The sequence below is a fragment of the Acipenser ruthenus genome, chromosome 35 (assembly GCF_902713425.1).
Source record: "Acipenser ruthenus chromosome 35, fAciRut3.2 maternal haplotype, whole genome shotgun sequence".
Taxonomy (NCBI): Eukaryota; Metazoa; Chordata; class Actinopteri; order Acipenseriformes; family Acipenseridae; genus Acipenser; species Acipenser ruthenus.
Window position 1 is genome coordinate 355,735 of NC_081223.1, and position 18,665 is coordinate 374,399.

At 41.4% G+C, this 18,665-nt stretch overlaps 2 protein-coding genes and 3 non-coding genes across 5 annotated transcripts; 2 read left to right on the top strand and 3 right to left on the bottom strand.

The window, feature by feature from the left end:
* The first annotated feature begins 950 nt into the window (after positions 1-950).
* Positions 951-1,069, top strand: LOC117395705 (5S ribosomal RNA). The gene has a single exon (XR_004543634.3). It is a non-coding gene; the product is annotated as a 5S ribosomal RNA (ribosomal RNA).
* A 3,733-nt stretch (positions 1,070-4,802) lies between these two features.
* trnan-guu (transfer RNA asparagine (anticodon GUU)) lies at positions 4,803-4,876 on the top strand. The gene has a single exon. It is a non-coding gene; the product is annotated as a tRNA-Asn (tRNA).
* An 861-nt stretch (positions 4,877-5,737) lies between these two features.
* trnaw-cca (transfer RNA tryptophan (anticodon CCA)) lies at positions 5,738-5,809 on the bottom strand. The gene has a single exon. It is a non-coding gene; the product is annotated as a tRNA-Trp (tRNA).
* Positions 5,810-11,650: 5,841 nt separating this feature from the next.
* LOC131705129 (zona pellucida sperm-binding protein 2-like) lies at positions 11,651-13,323 on the bottom strand. The gene is made up of 6 exons (XM_059007377.1): positions 13,284-13,323; positions 12,618-12,798; positions 12,388-12,529; positions 12,074-12,167; positions 11,877-11,981; positions 11,651-11,788 (listed from the first exon to the last, which is right to left on the bottom strand). Exons 1-6 carry the CDS (start codon positions 13,321-13,323, stop codon positions 11,724-11,726), a joined length of 627 nt encoding a protein of 208 aa, XP_058863360.1. The 3' UTR covers positions 11,651-11,723.
* Positions 13,324-14,761: 1,438 nt separating this feature from the next.
* Positions 14,762-17,722, bottom strand: LOC131705257 (uncharacterized). The gene is made up of 10 exons (XM_059007641.1): positions 17,640-17,722; positions 17,498-17,556; positions 17,318-17,407; positions 16,762-16,889; positions 16,538-16,684; positions 16,342-16,422; positions 15,505-15,675; positions 15,301-15,397; positions 14,985-15,205; positions 14,762-14,909 (listed from the first exon to the last, which is right to left on the bottom strand). Exons 1-9 carry the CDS (start codon positions 17,663-17,665, stop codon positions 15,186-15,188), a joined length of 819 nt encoding a protein of 272 aa, XP_058863624.1. The 5' UTR covers positions 17,666-17,722; the 3' UTR covers positions 14,762-14,909; positions 14,985-15,185.
* Between the last annotated feature and the right edge of the window lie 943 nt (positions 17,723-18,665).

The following is an 18,665-nucleotide window of genomic DNA, read 5'->3' on the forward strand; positions in this document are numbered from 1 at the left end:
GCATAGAATTATATAAAATATTGTATAGAAGAACAGAGGCTGTATCGAACTACCGATATTTAATATTTTTTAATTTTGCAAGATTCGTACATATACAATATTTTAATACTAGTGTTTCCAAAGATGGTTTAGTCAAGTTTTTCATGGCAATGCAGTGTTGGTGATACAGAATGAGACTTGAGTTTAAAATATGTCTGCCTTGAGCAAGTGCAGGTCTGTGTCCATCCTGACCGAATCATCTGTCGAGTATAAACAAATGACCACTAAACCTACTGCTGCCCCTCGTCAGCGGAGTCCAATGACACATCTAGCCCTTTACCATTCATTACACAATACAACTGAGATGGGCTGTTTTAATAACGGTGTGTGGATTTGTGGGGGGTCGTCAGAAGGCAGGGTCAGGACACAAGATTTATTTGAATTTGAGCTCATTTCTGTTTCTTTACGTGTTTATTTTCCCTTCAGTATAAAGTTTGCTTTTCAGGTGTGTGTGTGTGTGTGTGTGTGTGTGTGTGTGTGTGTGTGTGTGTGTGTGTGTGTGTGTGTGTGTGTGTGTGTGTGTGTGTGTGTGTGTGTGTGTGTGTGTGTGTGTGTGTGTGTGTGTGTGGTTTTATGGCCGTGCACATGCGTTTCTCTTTTTTATTTGTTCTTATCTCGTGGTCAGTTTTGGTGTCGTTTAAATTTGGTATTTAGGCTACTGAAAGAACAATACAGACGAGAATCTTGCATGAAGTTTGTCCGACCACCCGCAATTATCGAAATAAATAAAGTAATATGTAAATATTGGAATGAATAAATTAATACGTATGGGAATAAATACATTTATGTCGATATTTATGTATTCATTCATTCATTCATTCATTCATTCATTTTAAGCAATGCTTTTTTTCTCGTGTAGCAGTATTCCGGTATTAGTTACTATGAAACATACTAAACCACCACAGCTTTCCGCTTACGGCCATACCACCTTGAGAACGCCCGATCTCGTCTGATCTCGGAAGCTAAGCAAGGTCGGGCCTGGTTAGTACTTGGATGGGAGACCGCCTGGGAATACCAGGTGCTGTAAGCTTTTCTACCTACAGCTTGAAAGGGGGCGCTATTTCCCCACATATTTCGAATAATATTCTCACACTTGCTCCAACTAGAATTTTTTTTTACATTTTATTTTAACATTTAACATGAAACTTTTAACATAAGTAAATGATATGAACTCAATCCATTCCGCCCTTTTCCCATGTGTGTGTGTGTTCGAGTTTGTTAAAACATAAAAAATTACATTATTTTTCAGTTTGATAAATAGACATTGTTGTGGAATTACGTGATTTCAAAGACATTGAGATTCAATGTATTATCAGTATATCAGCCTATATATGTACAGTAAAATGGTACATGCATATTTAAATATGCTTTTTCTATTTTCTAGCTGCCATGAAAACTTACTGGTGTTCCTTAAAAAGAAAAGCAACAAATCCAACATTTGGAACAGACGGCATCTTGAGGAGAGAAGAAGAAAGTCAATAAGAAATGTAAGTGGTTTTACTATACGGTTGCAATTAAGGACAAATATTTTAACACATTGAAATGGTCTTTGTTTTTGTTAACTTTTTTTTAACTCAAATTTTGAAAGATAAAAGTCAAACCATGAGGTAAAATATTACTAATTAACAAACTGTCTTAAGAATTGTATAATTGTTGATGTAGACCTGACTTGGAACCTGGAAAGTTTTGCTGAATGTCTCGGACACTACTTCAAAAATTCCACATTGTATTGGACAGGATTAAGCAATATGAAAATGTCAGACGCATGGAGAGGTGTCATTCAATAGCTGAAATGCTTTGTAAAAGAAAATGTCAAAATGAAATTTGTTTATTGCTAATTTTTCCAGAAACTACAACATCGTCTCCAAGTCCTGTCAACAGCTGAGAACAGTAGTTAGGCCCAGGCGATGGGCATCACCAACATTTAAAGAGGTGAAGAAACACCTTGACTTACAATCCAGGGCGAGAAGCCCACAGGCAAAACCCCCCAAAAATTGGGTCATACTTAATTAGAGAACATCCTGAATTTGAATCAGCCTGGATTACTCGGGAGAAATGAGCAGTATTCACTCAAATATGTCATGATAACAAAAAACTCCAAGTCCCATAAGCAAGTTGATAACTCCTCAGCTCCAAGCTAGTGCCACTGGAAGCAAACCCTGCCACTTGTTTCTCTAGGTCTAACTCCGGACAATGCAAAATTGAAGAAACATGGCAGTTTGATTACAACATAATTTCTCATTTTTTGTTGACCCTTGCAAGGTCATAGGTCGAAGGAGAAATTAAAAAAAAATAACAACCATAGTTTCTGCACTCAGCATATCAGAAAAACCCAGGTGATTTCTTCTAGTAAAATCTGCACTGGTTGACTTGGTATGGAATGCCCCATATATTAACATGGTGTGCACCTCAAATAGATGGAAGAGTGGGTGCTTTAGTCTACTTTTTCTAACTTGGATTATAACTTATAATAATAAAAATGATGTTATCTCAATTTCAGACACATTTTTAAATGAGGAACTCAGAAGTCCCTGAATGAATTTTTATTTTTTATTCAGGATCAGCACATCAACATTATTAAAGTCAGTTTATTCTTCATTGTCTTGCCTCCTGTGTCATCCTTGTTACCCACCTGGTCTCCTTCATTCCTTATGTGTGCAGCAGCTCCCTGGCCAGTTCATTCTGAACAGGCAGATTTCTAATGCCCCTCCTAGAGAGCAGGAAAGCACTGAGAGGCTAAACATAAAACTACAGGAAGGATAATCTAACTGTACTGTGAGTCACCCAACCCTATCAAGTCCCACCTGTGTTCACAGCTCAGATCTCATAGAACTGTCTGTGACACTTATTGAAACAGAAGTGCAGCGCTTAGAACACATATACAAATAGAACTAATCCACTCTTCTATTAAACTGTGAACTTAGCGTTTGATTGAATCCCTCTCTGGAAACAGGCAGCAGTGCCCTGTCAAGCTGCACACACTGCCATCACTCACACTGACCACAAGAGGGAGCCAGAGCACTGCTGCTGCCCCATACTGTAACACAGTAATAAAACAATTGAAATAGGCAGCAGCAGTGAGCTCCCAAGTCAGTCCAGTTCTTCCATTGTTAACACAAGGCTCCTCACACCCAGTAATCTAAACACTCCAGTGTGGTCTGTGTCTGGAGGAAGGAGCTGCTCACCGTGGTGCAGTTTACATGTATGTGTCACGGGTAGGGTGTCCACTGTAACCTGTATGATACCAAGAGATTGTGTTGACTACGCCACCTTGGGTTTCGGAAGGACAAGGACCTTCGTGGCCGAGAGGAAATAGAATTTGCCCCACGCGGCTTGGCAATTTTGAGTGAGTATTTAGGGCGCTGGCCTAAATCTTCTATGACGCTGGTTTGTGGACTGACCATGACCTGCGTTCGCTCTGCCTGCCGGTCGGGCTCGGTTACCTGCTGGTGTGCCCTGAGGGCGATGCCTTAGGTCACCCAGTGGAGCTGTGGAGACTGGGACAGTTCGTGTGACAGTCCGAGTCTGTGGAGCTCATCAGTGGCTCGACCTACCCTATGCAGAGGCACAGGGAGGGAGCAATGCGGCCACCTGACTGGATGCCTCGCGTTCCTGGTGGGATCTTTGCAAAATCTCCTCCACTGCTGGCCCAATGTATGACCTGGGGATATGGGCGCGTCAAGCAGCGCAGCCTTATCCGCATCAGGGACCCTGGCTTGAGACAGCCATAGCTGTCTACGAGCCACCACTAAGCTAGCCAGGCTCCGGCCAAGGGCTTGCCCTTGGAGACTGGAGACTTGCAGCAGTGTGCTGGACAGGAGGCGCAGCTCTGTGGCCACAGGCCCGGGGAGTGGGGCTTCACGCAATACACCATCTAAATACGTGGTCAGCACACTAGCTGTATTAGCCAAGCGAGTTGCCTGCGCTTCTGCTGCGTAGGCTCGCTTCAAATGTGTCTCCGTCACCCTGCATTGGGGGTTCAGGCACGCCGGGTCTTTAATAAGACCACCCACCAGCGGGGCCTTAACCAGGGCTGCAATGGTGGAGTCTACCAGGAGGCGAGCGATGCAGCCTGCTTCAGCACACTGAGTCCCGAGGCCGGGTGGTCCCTGGAGGAGCATACCTCCTCCAAAAAATCTGGGAAGGCTGGGAACCTCTGGGGGCGGGGAACCAGCGCCTGCTTCCGGAAAATGGACTAGCATGGTTCTGATGCTGGCGTCCAGGGGAGCTGCAGGAAAGCTGCAGCACGTCCCACAAGTGCCGAAATGGAGCTGGACAGCGGGGTGGTACTGGCTTCTGAAACACTCTCAGAACCAGGCTCTTCCTTGGCAAGGGTCTCACCCACTTGCATCTCCGAGGAGAAAGAAGCCCCGTCACCCGAGGCCGCTATAGACAGCGTGTCCTCCTGTACCAGCTGAGACGACCAAGCCCACCCCTCCTGCACTCCGTTGGGAGAGGGGGGTATGGCGATTGGGGCTGCAGGACCTGGACAGGACCTGGATCATCTTGGCCTTGAGATCCATAATGTCCGTATAGGGATGAGATCCCGACATAGGCCTGGCCTCGTGCATTAGCACTGAGGCACTGCTTGCACTGTGACGAACACTGGCAAGTGTTAGCATCGTGTATACAAACACTATTGTTGCAGCAAGGGTATTAACCTTGTGCACCTTGTGCCGAGTACCCTGTTTACACTGGGTGCTGCGCAGCACTGTGAGCTATATGCTAGGTTGACCAGTGCCTACGCAATTAGCGCAACGTTGGTCTCTGTGGCGCAATCGGTTAGCGCGTTCGGCTGTTAACCGAAAGGTTGGTGGTTCAAGCCCACCCAGGGACGATGCTTTTTGCATTTCTTAATCACATTAGAAAATGGCACTCTGATACGCTGTTATTTCATCCAATTACGCTGAAGAATAAATGTGCTCTGTTTTTTTAGTTCAAAATAATACAAAACAAATATCGTCTTCTTGTTTGATAAAACCCGGGATCAAACCAGGGACCTTTAGCTCTTCAGTCTAACGCTCTCCCAACTGAGCTATTTCGGCTTGACAAGGCTAGTGTTTCGAGGTAGCATTCTTTTTGGCAATCCAGTAAACCTGTAATGAGAAACGTTCAACAGCTCGGCAACACCATAATAGAATCCGATGCCTTTACAAATGCGTTTCGAAACTGTTAAGTTTTCTCTCAAATGCGGTTCTCAACAAATGTTTTTTTTTTTTTTTTTTTGTATTCCTTCCAGTGTAAGTCCAAAAGGCAAACACTGGAACTGGCTGCCTGAAAGTGCAGCGCTTGAACTGCCTCAACAAACGCTGAGCTCTAAAACGTGAACATTGAAAGTCGTTGTTAATTCTTAAAGGTCTGTTAAGCTTAAAGGTACCAATCATTACTTGCTGTACTTTAAATTTCTTCAAAACTAGTATTTCTATAGCTATGTTCTCTATCTCATGCAAGGAAGTGTTAATATAACTTTATTACCTAACTGTGTCAATGAAGACTGGTCAACAGTAATTTCGGATTCACTTTAGTTTATTGTGCTGTATCAAATGAAACATAAAAATGAATCTCAATACAATAAATCTCTGTTTGATCGCTATACAATCAATATGTTGTGTAGGCTAAATTGTATAAATAAATGTCTGGAAACATTCAAATACGTTAAAAAAAATGAAATAGTGTGGAATAGAAACAAAGACGGCTTTGACCTCGACGTGATTTGAACACGCAACCTTCTGATCTGGAGTCAGACGCGCTACCATTGCGCCACGAAGTCCAGGTGCATTGCCAGCTTGTTATGCAATGCTAGAGTGTACAGCAAGCATGCCAAACACATGGTAATGCCGACGCTGATACTAGGAAAACACTCGGTATCACCAGGGTCATGGGAAACAGCCGACTCAATACGTGTTCGTAGCCAGCAGGGCTATGAAGTTGTCGGAAGTGTGTTTGATTCTCAGCTTTAAAAGTAAAGAAAACATAAAACAATGCGATTTGCTTTTATAAATTTCATTATTTGAAACGTGGGCATAAACACAGTTGTACTGGCTGGGAATCGTCTCTGGTCAATTACTTGGAAAGCAGCTATGCTGACCAATATATCACCAATAGGGAAAAGCTGGCAGTACTGAGTGACACAGAAGACGGATTCTCTCAGCGCGTCTCCTCTGAATGCGCACTGGCACAAAGGGGCTTTTCTCATCTAATGTTTGCACTGTGTTTTTTGCTGTGTTGATTGTTATTTGTCTATTTTGTTTGGTGCACGGGTGAAACGGAGTTCGTAATTAAAGTATTTTTTTTGTTTTGTTTATCACAAGCACGGTGCACACGGACCTCAGGTCCCGCCCCAAACAATTGCAGGTACCTGTACACACCTGGAATTAAAAGGGCTTTGAGGAATAAAAAGGGTGAGGAACTAAGAGACTGTGAGCATGGAACTAGGAGATACCGGAATAGGAAAGAGAGAGAAGCCGAGGGAAGTAAACGAAAATAAAGAGGACGAGATTAGACAGCGAGTGGTTGGGTTTTTTTTTTTTTTTTTGTGCACGGACAGTGTCGGTTTCGTTTTGTTATTTTTTTTCGTGGACTCACTCTGGGAGGACTGCGGAACTTGGTGATTGAAGACATTTGAAAAGAGGTACTGACAAGAACCTTTGCGTTCGTGGTTTATGTCAGGATATCAGGATCTCTCCTGAGGCCTTCAGCTGAAGCGCAGCACCCTATGGAGAGGGCTGTCCAAACAGGCGTCTGGACAGGAGCCCTAAGAGGAGGTCTGGACCAGAGAGTGGATGACGTATGGTTAAGTGAACAAATACACATTAAAATGCATCTAACGCTCAAAAATTAAACAATAATTCAAATAAACAAACTGTGCAAAAAAGGAAAACCAATCCAATTAAAATTCAAAAATCATAAGTGATAATACTGAATAAAATAATAATCAACACATTCGTCACCCGTGACATTACCACCACTGCGATCTTGAAAATGTTTGTATGCCACAGAATTTAAGCTCTGAAACGGAATGTTTGGCATCTACAAAATGTCTAGCTAGTGGTGGATGAATATATTTTCTCCTAATTGAACTTTTATGCTCGCTCATTAATGTGCAATTGTAACTGTCTAGTAGTTTTACCATCATATTGCAAATGGCTTGGACAAGAAATCACATTAATGACATGAGCTGAAGCACAATCACTTGTAAGATACTGTACTCTTTTTTTTCGTTGTATGGCTTGTGCATTTTCTTAGTTTTAAATGTATTATCACAGGCGGTACACTTACGATTTGGAAAAAATCCAGTAGATTTGTCCAGTACACCTAGATCTCTCGAACATGTAAACGAGTCAGCCCTTAATAAAGACCGTCCGTGTTCATTTCGGCGTTTATGACATTGTCTATACACAACAGCTCTTATGTAATCCTATTGGTATCGAATCGATCGCAATTAATGTGTTCCATGTTTCCAGTCAGTTTGATAGTTTTAATACTGTATTACATTCGGAATACGAATAGAGCTGAATTATTAATTGTAGATAATACTTAGAATACCAGATACATATTTAACATTAAAAAGCAATACATGTGATTTATTTAATAGCCTCTAATAATCTAATTTGTAAAAGTTAGTAAAGAATTGCGCTAATATAACGAAGCTAAATTTGAACTCCTAGCTGGAGCAACGAGAGAGGGCGAGAGGGCGGGAGGGCGGGGCAGAGAAGGAGGGGGAGACGCTGCTAGGCAACCGGCTCGTGAACATTCCACTCAGCTGAGCAGAGACCGTTAGGATTTAAAAATGCGAACGTTCCGAGCGGCGTTAGGCGCTTCGTTAAATTAACACACCGTTGCTGGCATTTTAATTTTGAAGATAACCATATTTTAAATACTCAAATAGCACTGTATTTAAAAAAATACTTTACTTCAGTTCCAGACCGTTTTCCAACAAATAAAAGGAGGTACATATATATAATAAGTATATTTGTTATGATATTAAGACTAAACAAATGTGCTACAGTTTGGTGTATAATTTATTTATTAATTTCATTTTAACCCCTTGCTGGTGCCACGGCTTGTCTCTGTATCAATTCACTGATATTTGAGGTTTTGTTTAGTACACACTAGCAGGTGATCTGATAATCTTATTGATGTTATTTTGTGAAAACAATAACACGTTAATACTGTGCTACAAAAAATGACTCGCCGTGTTGTAACTTGTGCGGGTGATGTCATGGGTTGTCATGGCAGCGCCGATCATCACGGGAGGGGTTATCAGTGGTTGTCGGAGAAACGCTGGAGTTCCGCTGGCTTCCGAGGTATCCAACCCGAATATCTAAATCAATACAGTGACAACAAAGGAATGTGACATATAAACCTAATGACTACATTAATGAAGCAGTAACACACGACAGGGTGTGTGTGTTATCATGAGGTAATATCACCACGCCTTGGGTGCGTTGGGAGGCACTAGACGAAGTGGAGTTCTTCAACCGCCCAGGAAGTGGTGATATATCTCATGATAACACACACACCCTGGAGTGTATTATTGCTATTATTAAATGGGTCTAGGAGTGTGTTATTGTTGGTAAATAAAGAAGACTTTAAACCTTATTTTAATAATTTTTATTTGTGTCACCTTCCACTGAGAGAAGTAGTTCCACAGTAACTAAAAATGGTGAGATTAACAATTAAACATTTGATTTTAAACCGTTTTGTAAAATATTTTCTTTTTCGGGGCTTCGCTAATAGTTTCTTGTTTAGTCTTTGTAGATATTGAACTGGATCATTGTTTCAACGTGTATGTTTGGGTTTTGTCCAGTAGATGGAGCTGCTGCTGCTGCTGCTGCTGTGATGTTTTGTTTAGCAGAATGCAGTTCACGTACCGTGTTACAAACGGGACGGCGCTGCACAGAGCGGTACAAACTGTGCAATTAAAATCTCCGGTAGTACTACAGACAGGCCACCGATAGTCATCTCTGATTAACCCAACATGAATATAAATACAAACCCAGTCTGTTTCAAAGAGCACTCAGAGTGACGACGCCAGAGAGTCTGATAGCAGGTTTAATAATATGAATGTGTCTGATCGAGTCTTGCATCAAACTCGCCGTCCTCTGTATAATATAAACACATTACACCCCCCGTACTACACACGGGGTTTTCAGCGGGTGTAGTGAATTCAGTTCCAATAACTCAGCGCTCTCTTTCTCTCTGTATATGTATCTAGTCCTTCTGTTTTACCTTGTCATTTTCTCCAAGCAGCTCAAAGAATGGAACTTCTGGTTCGGGCTGGTGCGCGGATCTAAAGATTCCCCGCATCGGGTGTACCGGTTTGTTACGGAACGTGTTTCGTAAAATGAGTTTATCCAGTAACAGACTATATAAACCACAGTGAAAACAAACATGAAGAGAACGATATGTTGTTAAGTAGTGGTTTGTTGAACCAATTCCTCGAGTAAAATATAAGACTCATTTGTACACACAGTGTTAAAACTGAAAAACTAAACTAATCCCTTACTTTGAGCTCTCACCAGGGATCACTTCCAGTAAAAGACGTATAAACTGCAGTGAACAAAATGAATACAAACTTGCATTCATAACAAAAAACAAACATATTCAGCCCATATAAATCTACACACTTTTTGTGATGCTAGAACAAGGTATATATATAAGGAGTGTTGATAATTTCACCCTAAACTTGCATACTGAAAGCAGCATGTCAAAGCAAGAAGGAATCTAATAAGTAGATTATGCCTGTGTGATCACAACACAGAGGCAGGCAGACCTATGACATCACACATGGGACTACAGAAACTGGCAAGGGATTCTGGGACTTGTAGTTTGTTTGCAGTATTACTGTTTTGCTGTTCTGAACTGTTCTGAACAATAGAGGCTGCATTAGCCACTGTATTTGATTTTCTTTATCTAACGGAAGTAATACAAACTACACTAAGCAAAAATGTAAGAGATATATTTATACCTAATATACATTTTTGTGTACACGATCACCCACAGTACTGTATAATAAAGTTTGTTTCTAGAATTCTGTTCTTTGCATGTGTGTGTTTTATAATATGCATACCTGTCAGCACTGAGCTTTCAAAGTAAGGGAGACTGCATGGGGCAGTACTCTGAAACAGGCCTTCACGGGCATGGTCACCATATGACTTCATGCACACTAGAACACACTGGGATAGTTTAGGCTCTTCAACTCACACCCCAATTCATTGTGGGAAGTGTAGTCCTACTGTGAACAGTGCCCAAGAGGTGTAGAATGTACCAGAATGCATTGCAATTGGAAAAAACTGTGTGCCAATGAACAAGGAGTCACATGGTAACCAGAATGCATGCCTGCCACAGGCTTCCCATGGGCCCTAAAGTATAACCAATACAGACAGGAAGGAACTGCACTGCTGGAAATAGTGATTTTAGAACATGATATGTTAGCAAAAATAATTGCTTTTGCAAAAACATATGTAGGAGCTGAACTGGAATTTTGATTTTTAAAGAAAAGGAATGTATTCTTATTTTAGTTTATTTAGGTATGTGTAATTATTACAGTTTATGCATTGATATGTGCTCCTTTTCTATGCACTGCACCCTCAAGTGGTAGTTTTCTTTATAGCTAATGAATTATAGAATTCAGTGTGGAAAGTAAATAAAAATAAAGAACACAGATGACACAGTGAGGAGGAGGAGGAGCAGCAAATACAGTTCAACTGAAGACAATTAGTTTCTGCTTTTGAAAGGAGTTCCTGCTATAGAACATATTGCTGTATTGGAAGGATTTTCCACTTGTTTTATTATTGGATGTAAGTTAATAAAAGCTTATTGTATTCTGAAGATTGGGAAGTTTACACACCTGGAATTATTCTAGAAGTTAAGAGCTGGAAGTGATGTGAAGCACAGTGACTAGATGAGTCGTAATGTAGAGGATATCTAGCTTACAAAAACTAACAAGTGGGAAAATCATTTATGAAGCCACCACAATGTAAATTTAAAGAGACAAGAGAATCTGGCAGGGAGAAGAGCCCAACATAAGGGAAAGTGGACAGGCCTGCCTTTGGTGGTTAACTTTGCACCAGCTTTTGTTTTCAAATGAAGTTATGTTGAAATGTTTTAAACTGACACCCCCCCCTCATGCATTACTATTTCTACACACGAGGCTTCAAAATAATTAACAGTTAAACATATATTCATAAATGACTGAAGCAGGGCTCTAGTTTATTTCTTGTTGAAGCCTGGTTCATGACAATACCTAATTGTATACTGAAATAGAATTTATATATGAAAATTGTTACCTAATTCATAATTAATAAAAAGGGACAAATGAGGGGGGTGTTGTCTTCCTTAAATTTTATCTTCATGCTAAATAACTGAAGGTATAGTAATTGCCCTGTTACAGTTCAATATAAAAATAGGGTTACAGCTCAATGGAGGAGGAAAGTCTTTGCCCCCAGGTTCACACAGTGAATTAGTGAAGGGTCCTTGAATAACACACCATACTGGAGAATGGTCTGATCAGGGCAAATCAAAGCATTAAATACAGCAAGGAGGAGAAAATCCCATGGACATGGACATTCTGACATATCAAGTGTGGAATTAGTCAAGCACAAAAAAATAAGCTTTTACAAGTAAGATTTTTATTTATCAATACACACTTTTTGGCAGTTTCCAGAAAGATACAACTCCAGCTACAAAGACAACCACTGAACACACACCATTGCAGCTCCAAGAAGGGACCACACATTGACTTGTGCTGCAAGAGAAGAAAGAATAGTTAAGTGGAATAAAAAGACAGTTAATTTTTACTTTAACTGCAATTGTGTTCACATCATGCATATTACCGCTTCTAGGCATAAAGTGAAGGGATCCATCTCTCTTCAGCTCAATTGGGCCAGAAGACACAAATGCCTTTACTGCACCACCATCCATCCCTTCAGCACTGCGACCTACAGGAGGAATTAGGAGGAGTCCATCAAAACACATGGACAAAAATGCATGCAAAATGTCCCCCCCTCCCCCCAACAGACAGAGCTCTTACCAAGCCTCTGTTTCCCTGGAATGCACCATCTGCTACAGAGGCTGTCTGATGGCCGGTTTGAATCACATATCACAACACTGCAGTGGAAGTAAATCTGAAAGACAGTACACCTTGTCAAGTAAAACTAGCATCAATAGATCAGGCAGGACCATCATCCAATGAGGATTACTGAATTGAAAAACAAATATATTGCATCATAGTAAGTGTTTCTTGCAGAAGTGCAGTTACATGTTATCATTCCAACTCACTAAAGAATTGAGCACAGTGATTTGCTGCTTGCAAAGCAAGATCCCCATCCCAACACTCCACTTTACCTGTCCTTTCAGTGCATCCCGGCCGCTTGTGAAGGAAAACATTTTCACTTCAAACCTCTTCAGATGGGAAGGGAACAGCACTCTTGCATTGCTGGAGACTGGGTGAAAGATGGTCAAGTACTCATCTGCAGAGTTCTCACAGCTAGGAAGAGAAAGTAGGTCAGGAGCACATCAGCCACAACTCCAATTCCTAGGTTTTGTAGCAGCAATATCATATTCCAGCATCTTACCTGTCCACAACATCCCACTTGGGAGAGCTATTCCTGTCAGCAGAATAGGTTGCCCAGCAGTTCTCCAAAAACAATTCAGCCTGTGGATCCCTGCTGTACAGGAGCTCTACCTCAAAATACAAGGGTCTTCGCAAGTACTTCACAACAGGGTAATCCCGAGCTCCATAGAAGTCGTTGTAGGTTGAATCTGCAGAGATGCAAGGGAGAATTTTATAGGCGGAAACACACTACTAGAGCATCTATATTATTTCAATTGCCAAATCATACCCAATGCAAGCCGCATGATGACCGCAAGGTCCCCCAAGCCAGGCTGGACTACATGTGCAGGATTATTCTGGTACAAGAACTGTATTACCTTGTTTGTTCCAGTTAATGATACCACAAGTCTGTCTACAGAAACTGCTAGACTAATTTGGTATTGTTTTAGTAACCTCTAGGAGGGCAACAGCAGTTATTTTGGATTTGTTGCAAATACACATTAATACAGCTGGTGACTCGAGCTACAATTGGTATTAACTCAAGTACTAGTTTAGTCCCATCCTACGTACTAACCACAGGATCATCATCAGTTAGTACACTCCTTCCAGTTCACTGCAATTGACCCAAAAGGTCTATAGGCAGCACATGCAATGCCATAACCAATAGTCATGTCATGTGTCACAGCACCTCTCAACTGGACAAGCAGTTCAATACAAAAAGGTGGCATCCTTCAGATGTCCACAATTCATGTAAGTATTTCAGCCGAGAGAAACACCAGTCACCATGGCTCCCCAGATTGATCCAGGGGTGTTGTGGCCAACTTGTCTAGGTTGAACCTCCTCAAAATATGGTTTTAAATGTGTCAATACTAACCCTTCTAGTTGTGCCACAGGAGTTGACATTGAAGTAGAAAACCGCATTGATAGCATCAGACTGAAGAGGCCGGCAACTCGGATCCCTTAGAGTTAGTTGACTTGGAGACAAGCTGGGGACAGATTCCACTTTCACAGCAAGAGCTGCCATAGTGCCATTGGTGAAGCAATCTGAAACACAGCATTTGGATCCAGGTTAAGGAAACAGATTATAGCTTCAATACCACTTCATTCAGTCTTGTGCCATTCCAAAGAATGCTTGGTCTGCAGGAGAGTTACCAATCATCTTTGTAGGGAAACTGCAGGACAGGGAGAAGTCAGCCACCACAACCATGGTCCCAATATCCTTCAAGGTCAAGTCAAGACTGCTTCTGATGCCTGAAGAACTGATCACCTACAGAGACAATACATCAGGTCAGTAATGTGTTGAACCCAAAACAGCTAAACTCATTTTCAAGTTCCATCACTTACTTCATATGTGGCATCAACTGAATTGTATGGGACAGTCATCCAGAAATTGGTAGAGTTGGCATTATACTTGTACAGGGCAAGCAGATTTCCACCAAGCTCTCTTGAGCCCACAAAAGGAATCCAGTTGCGACCCATGTTGCCATATGTTACCATGGTATAGAATGCAGCACCATCACAGTAGCCAGTTACTGTAGGTGGAACTGCAAGAGGAAGAGCAGTTGTCAGGGCAATGGACTGGATTGGTTAGAAAAGGGTAGTTGTAGAACAAATAGTCAGGCACTTACTGATGTCTTTGAGAATGGCTTCGACTACAGCAGGATGAGTAAAGGGTGTATTCTCTGGCACTATATTCAGCAAGTAGGTCAGGGGCAGAATGTAGGTTCTGGTGTCTGGAGGAGTTGCCTGAAAGAAAAGCAAAGGTTTGTAGGATTAAACCCAAAGTCAGACAGCAAGCAACACGTCCACAGGAAGCAAGTGTTTTCAAAGGGCAATTGGATGGTTAAACAGGTGGGATGTTACCTTTTGCTTCACATTGGGGTCCTCAAATGGCACCTGGAGGGTGTAGGTCTTGGATCCATTGGGAAAGACATGCTCCTGGACATTATAACCTTTTAGGTTGGCTTCTGGCACAGTTAACGTCTCTGGTCCAACTATAATTTTGACCAGCTCCACATCAGGCAGGAATGTCCCCAGGGTCACATTGAACACTCTGGCTTTAGGAACAGTATTTGAAATTAAAGCATGCAGTTAAAATGGATATGAAGTGGAACACTGCAACAAATCCCTTTGATTTACTGCATGTGGACAAGTTCTACATACTGTTTGTGACAACTGGTGGCCGAGGCATGAAAGGAGTGGTTATTGGATGAAGTACTGTGTACTTGGTCTTCTCAGGCCCATCTTGCCAGGTATGCTCCAGCATTGGTTCAATAGAGTAAGAGATCACATAGGTGTTGTCCAATACATGGCTCTGAAAGCACAGAAGCATCTTAGGAGGAAAGCTTTTAAAGGAGAAGGATTTAGAAGATGTTGAACTTCTACATACCTTGTAATATCCACCATCAGCTCCCACAGGAATTTTTACAGTGATTAGCTGGGGACCGACATCCAGTTTATAATCTCTATTATGAATCGTTGCAGGGTCAAGCTCGCGGCCATCAACTCCCATTTGAACATCAAGGGTAGTAATTTGTGGTGTCGGAACAAGAGGAGGCAGAACACGAGGAACACTCCATGTAATCATCTGTTATGTGAAGGCTATTCCATCTGATAGAAAGGAACACCATAGACTTGGTATAGAAAATTCACACTTCAGCCTAGAACAGTTCTTGAGCACCGTTGCCATCCATAAGCTTACTCACCAGTAGGACATGTAACTGCAGTGTCCACCATCATGACCATCCATCTTTGCTTATAAAAGGTGGTTGATCTTAGCACAGCCATTGGTACAGTTTGGATCTGTTGGAGGGGAGGGGGAACTTTTACTAAAACAAAAGCAAGACTGTAGTCTACCTTCATAGTCTGGATATACTGTACTAGAGAACAATGAAGCCTAGACTACTTACCACCTGAGGCTGGCTTTCTGTGGAATTGTATGCAGCTCTAACCAGAATTCGAGTTAGTGTAGTGTTTATGCCATAGCCGTTTGTCATGGCCTGAGCAACAGTCATAGTGGTCTTTCTATTTGCTGGGAGATGGAACACAATTTTCCAGATGCTGTTGTCAGCAGCAGTTGCCTAGCAGAAGAAAATCTCATTAGATTAGGAAGTTTGAACACAAAGCATCCCCAGTCTAAAGGATTTGTCATAACAGATGTCATGTTTAATAAACAGGAACTAAAACTGAAAGTTGAAAGTTTAATGACACATCACTGAAACCGTTCTAGGTACAGCGGACATCTAAAAGGGAACAGAGAAAATCCTCAAATACAACTGCGTACGAAAGCCTATGTGAAAGCATGTTGTCTGGTTCCGATACAGGCAGAGTTTACAGCCATTCATTTGTACTGGACCTTAATACATCAGTGTACCAAACTTTAAGAAACCTAAATTGCTCCTATGCAGCAGTCCTCAAAAAGGTAAATCAGGACACATTTATCATGAAGGATTTATAGCCCTGCACATATGAAGCCACTACCTCAGTGGTTGAAATACAAGGCTTACACCGACAAGAAAGGGTTAATTTCTCCACAATCAATTTCTACCAAAGCAATCACAGAATATATGTATGCAAAGCCAATGCCTTAAATGTCACACAAATCCAATATGGCCACCCTCTTGGGAGACAGGTTAAAGTTAAGGGGGCCATTAGATTTTGCTTCCTCTAGATGACAGTAGAGTAGACCTCAATAGGCAAGACCAAGGGGACGTGAATGAAGCAAATTCAAATTCACATGATCCTACCTCAGGGTATGCAAAGGACCAATCAGGATCATCTTGAACAAAGTTTGGCTCAATAAGTGGCACACCTCTTCTCACAGAAACCTAAAAGAGAATTCATATTAGTCATGAGTGAAGCACTTCTGCAGTGACGATTAAAATACCCACACAACCCAAAAAGTTACACTGAACAGCATTACCACATCCTGACAGCCCTTACCTCCATGTAGTTTCTTTCACACAGAATCTCCCTCTCTGCCCATGGAGAATAGCGGCATGTCATGCTCTGAACATAGGAGGAAGCTGAAGTCATAGCACTGTTTGAGAAGACACTGATTTGTACTGTCAGCTTGTAGGTCTCATCATTCTGGAAACAAAGGCTAAAGTTAGTCCCAGCATGTCACCATTAGAAACAAGTTTACAAGAAATAAAATGAGGACTCACTGTGTTCTGAGCAAAGCAGCTCAGCACAGAAGCAAGGAACTTGGCATTTCCCAAGAAGTCAACGGTTAAGCTATATCCACACTGTGCAGCCAGTCTTGGCGAGAGGGACACAAGCACCCCCTTATTGTCTATGGAAAGAAATTCAGTTGGCCTTTCAAGAAACTGTACACGTGATCAAGCAAGGTAGAGATATAACAAAGTGAACACCCCCACCACCCCATTCCATCTACTTATTGCAATTCTTTAAAAACTATTTATTAGTAGAATTATACGCTCATTCGGAACAGTAGGTTTAGAGTAAATGATTTTTATTTCTGCGCACTTGCAGTCAACAAATCTGACTAAGGTTGTAGCAGCACAGGTCTATTTAGTGTGATCAGCAACATGCTTTTAAAGCCAACGCAAGAGCTTTTCATATCCTGAATCTTACAAAAACAAAGCCTGGTTGCTGCCATACAGCGCAGGAGTGCTCTGTACTTAATTCACGTCATTACATTACGAGTTAACAGGCTTTGAACATCAAAATCTTTCCATTCAAGAAAAGATGATCACTCACCAATCACATTGATGCGAAAATACTTTCCAACAAAAGACTTATCCAACATCATCATCATAACACTCCCTTGACATTCTGTCCTCACTGAGCCTGCAGAAGACAACGATACTTGAAAACACACAACCGGCAAATAAACAGGAAGCTGAAAGGACAGCTCTGCTGAAGAGACCGTTATCGTACCTAGAGGGGGGTTCTGCGTCCAAACTTCAGTGACGAACACTGCTAACAGCAATGTTATTCTGCATTGGAAACAAAAAACACGCAAGTGAGAAACACACAATAAAATGAACGTTTCTAAAGTAGAGAAAAGATCAACAATTACCCAAATCTAAGACAACACGGCATCATTAAATCCAAGGCAGCCCCGACCGTAAACTTCTTTCTCCGTTATAAAGAAACAATAATAAAAACAAAACCGTCAGTAGCTGAGTTTGGTGTTCCTTAGAGCGCAATGGGGTTATAAAGAGGTTCAGGTGCTAATGGGAGCTAATTAGCTGCAATTGATGCACGCATCTCTTTCATATTAGTCCTCTAATTTTCAATCAGTACGTTAATTAAAATAAATAAATAAATAAATAAAACTTTTGAAATTATATTACAACCCATTTAGAAGATTGTACTTTGAATTTAAGTTTGGCAGAAGTACGTGCGGATCAAACTGCACTGTCACCTACAAGGACTGTCTGATTAAAGTCTCAGCTATGGAGGCGTGTAGTAAACAAACCCCAATGAATAATAAAAAGCAGGCCGCGCAAATGAAGAAACACATTTATATCATGCAGGAATCCAGGCAGATGTGTTGCCTGCGCCAGTTTGAGGGGACGAGAATGACAGCTCGAGTTCTGATGTGAACATCCACAAGTCAATTACACATTTTTACAATTTCACCAGACTGATAGGTAGGCTAAGCAGACATTAATGTAGACAATTTATTTGAGGCCACTTGATTTAAGAAACAGTGCAAAGCATCTCTTTCGCATGTCAGATTTGCCATGACAGGGGCAGTCCCGGGGAATAGAATGACCAAGTGGCAAATGGAAAGCACAGCGCTTAACCTGAAATACAACGCGCAGTATTGATTTAGAACAGACTAAACACAAATCGGATGGCGTGCTGGAAATTTGAATTGTAATCAATTTATTTAAGATTTGAAGTTCCCATTTCAATTATTGAGCTTAATTACATTCATTATTTTATGTATAATTAATTCAATTAGTGTGTTGATCATTTTCAATTTGGCATATTATCTTCGAGTGTTGAGCTTTGTCTATTTGACAGCTGTTATTTCAATTCAAATGTTGAACTTTGTCGTTGATGTTTGACGCTCTGGCTTTTGCAGTTCACATTT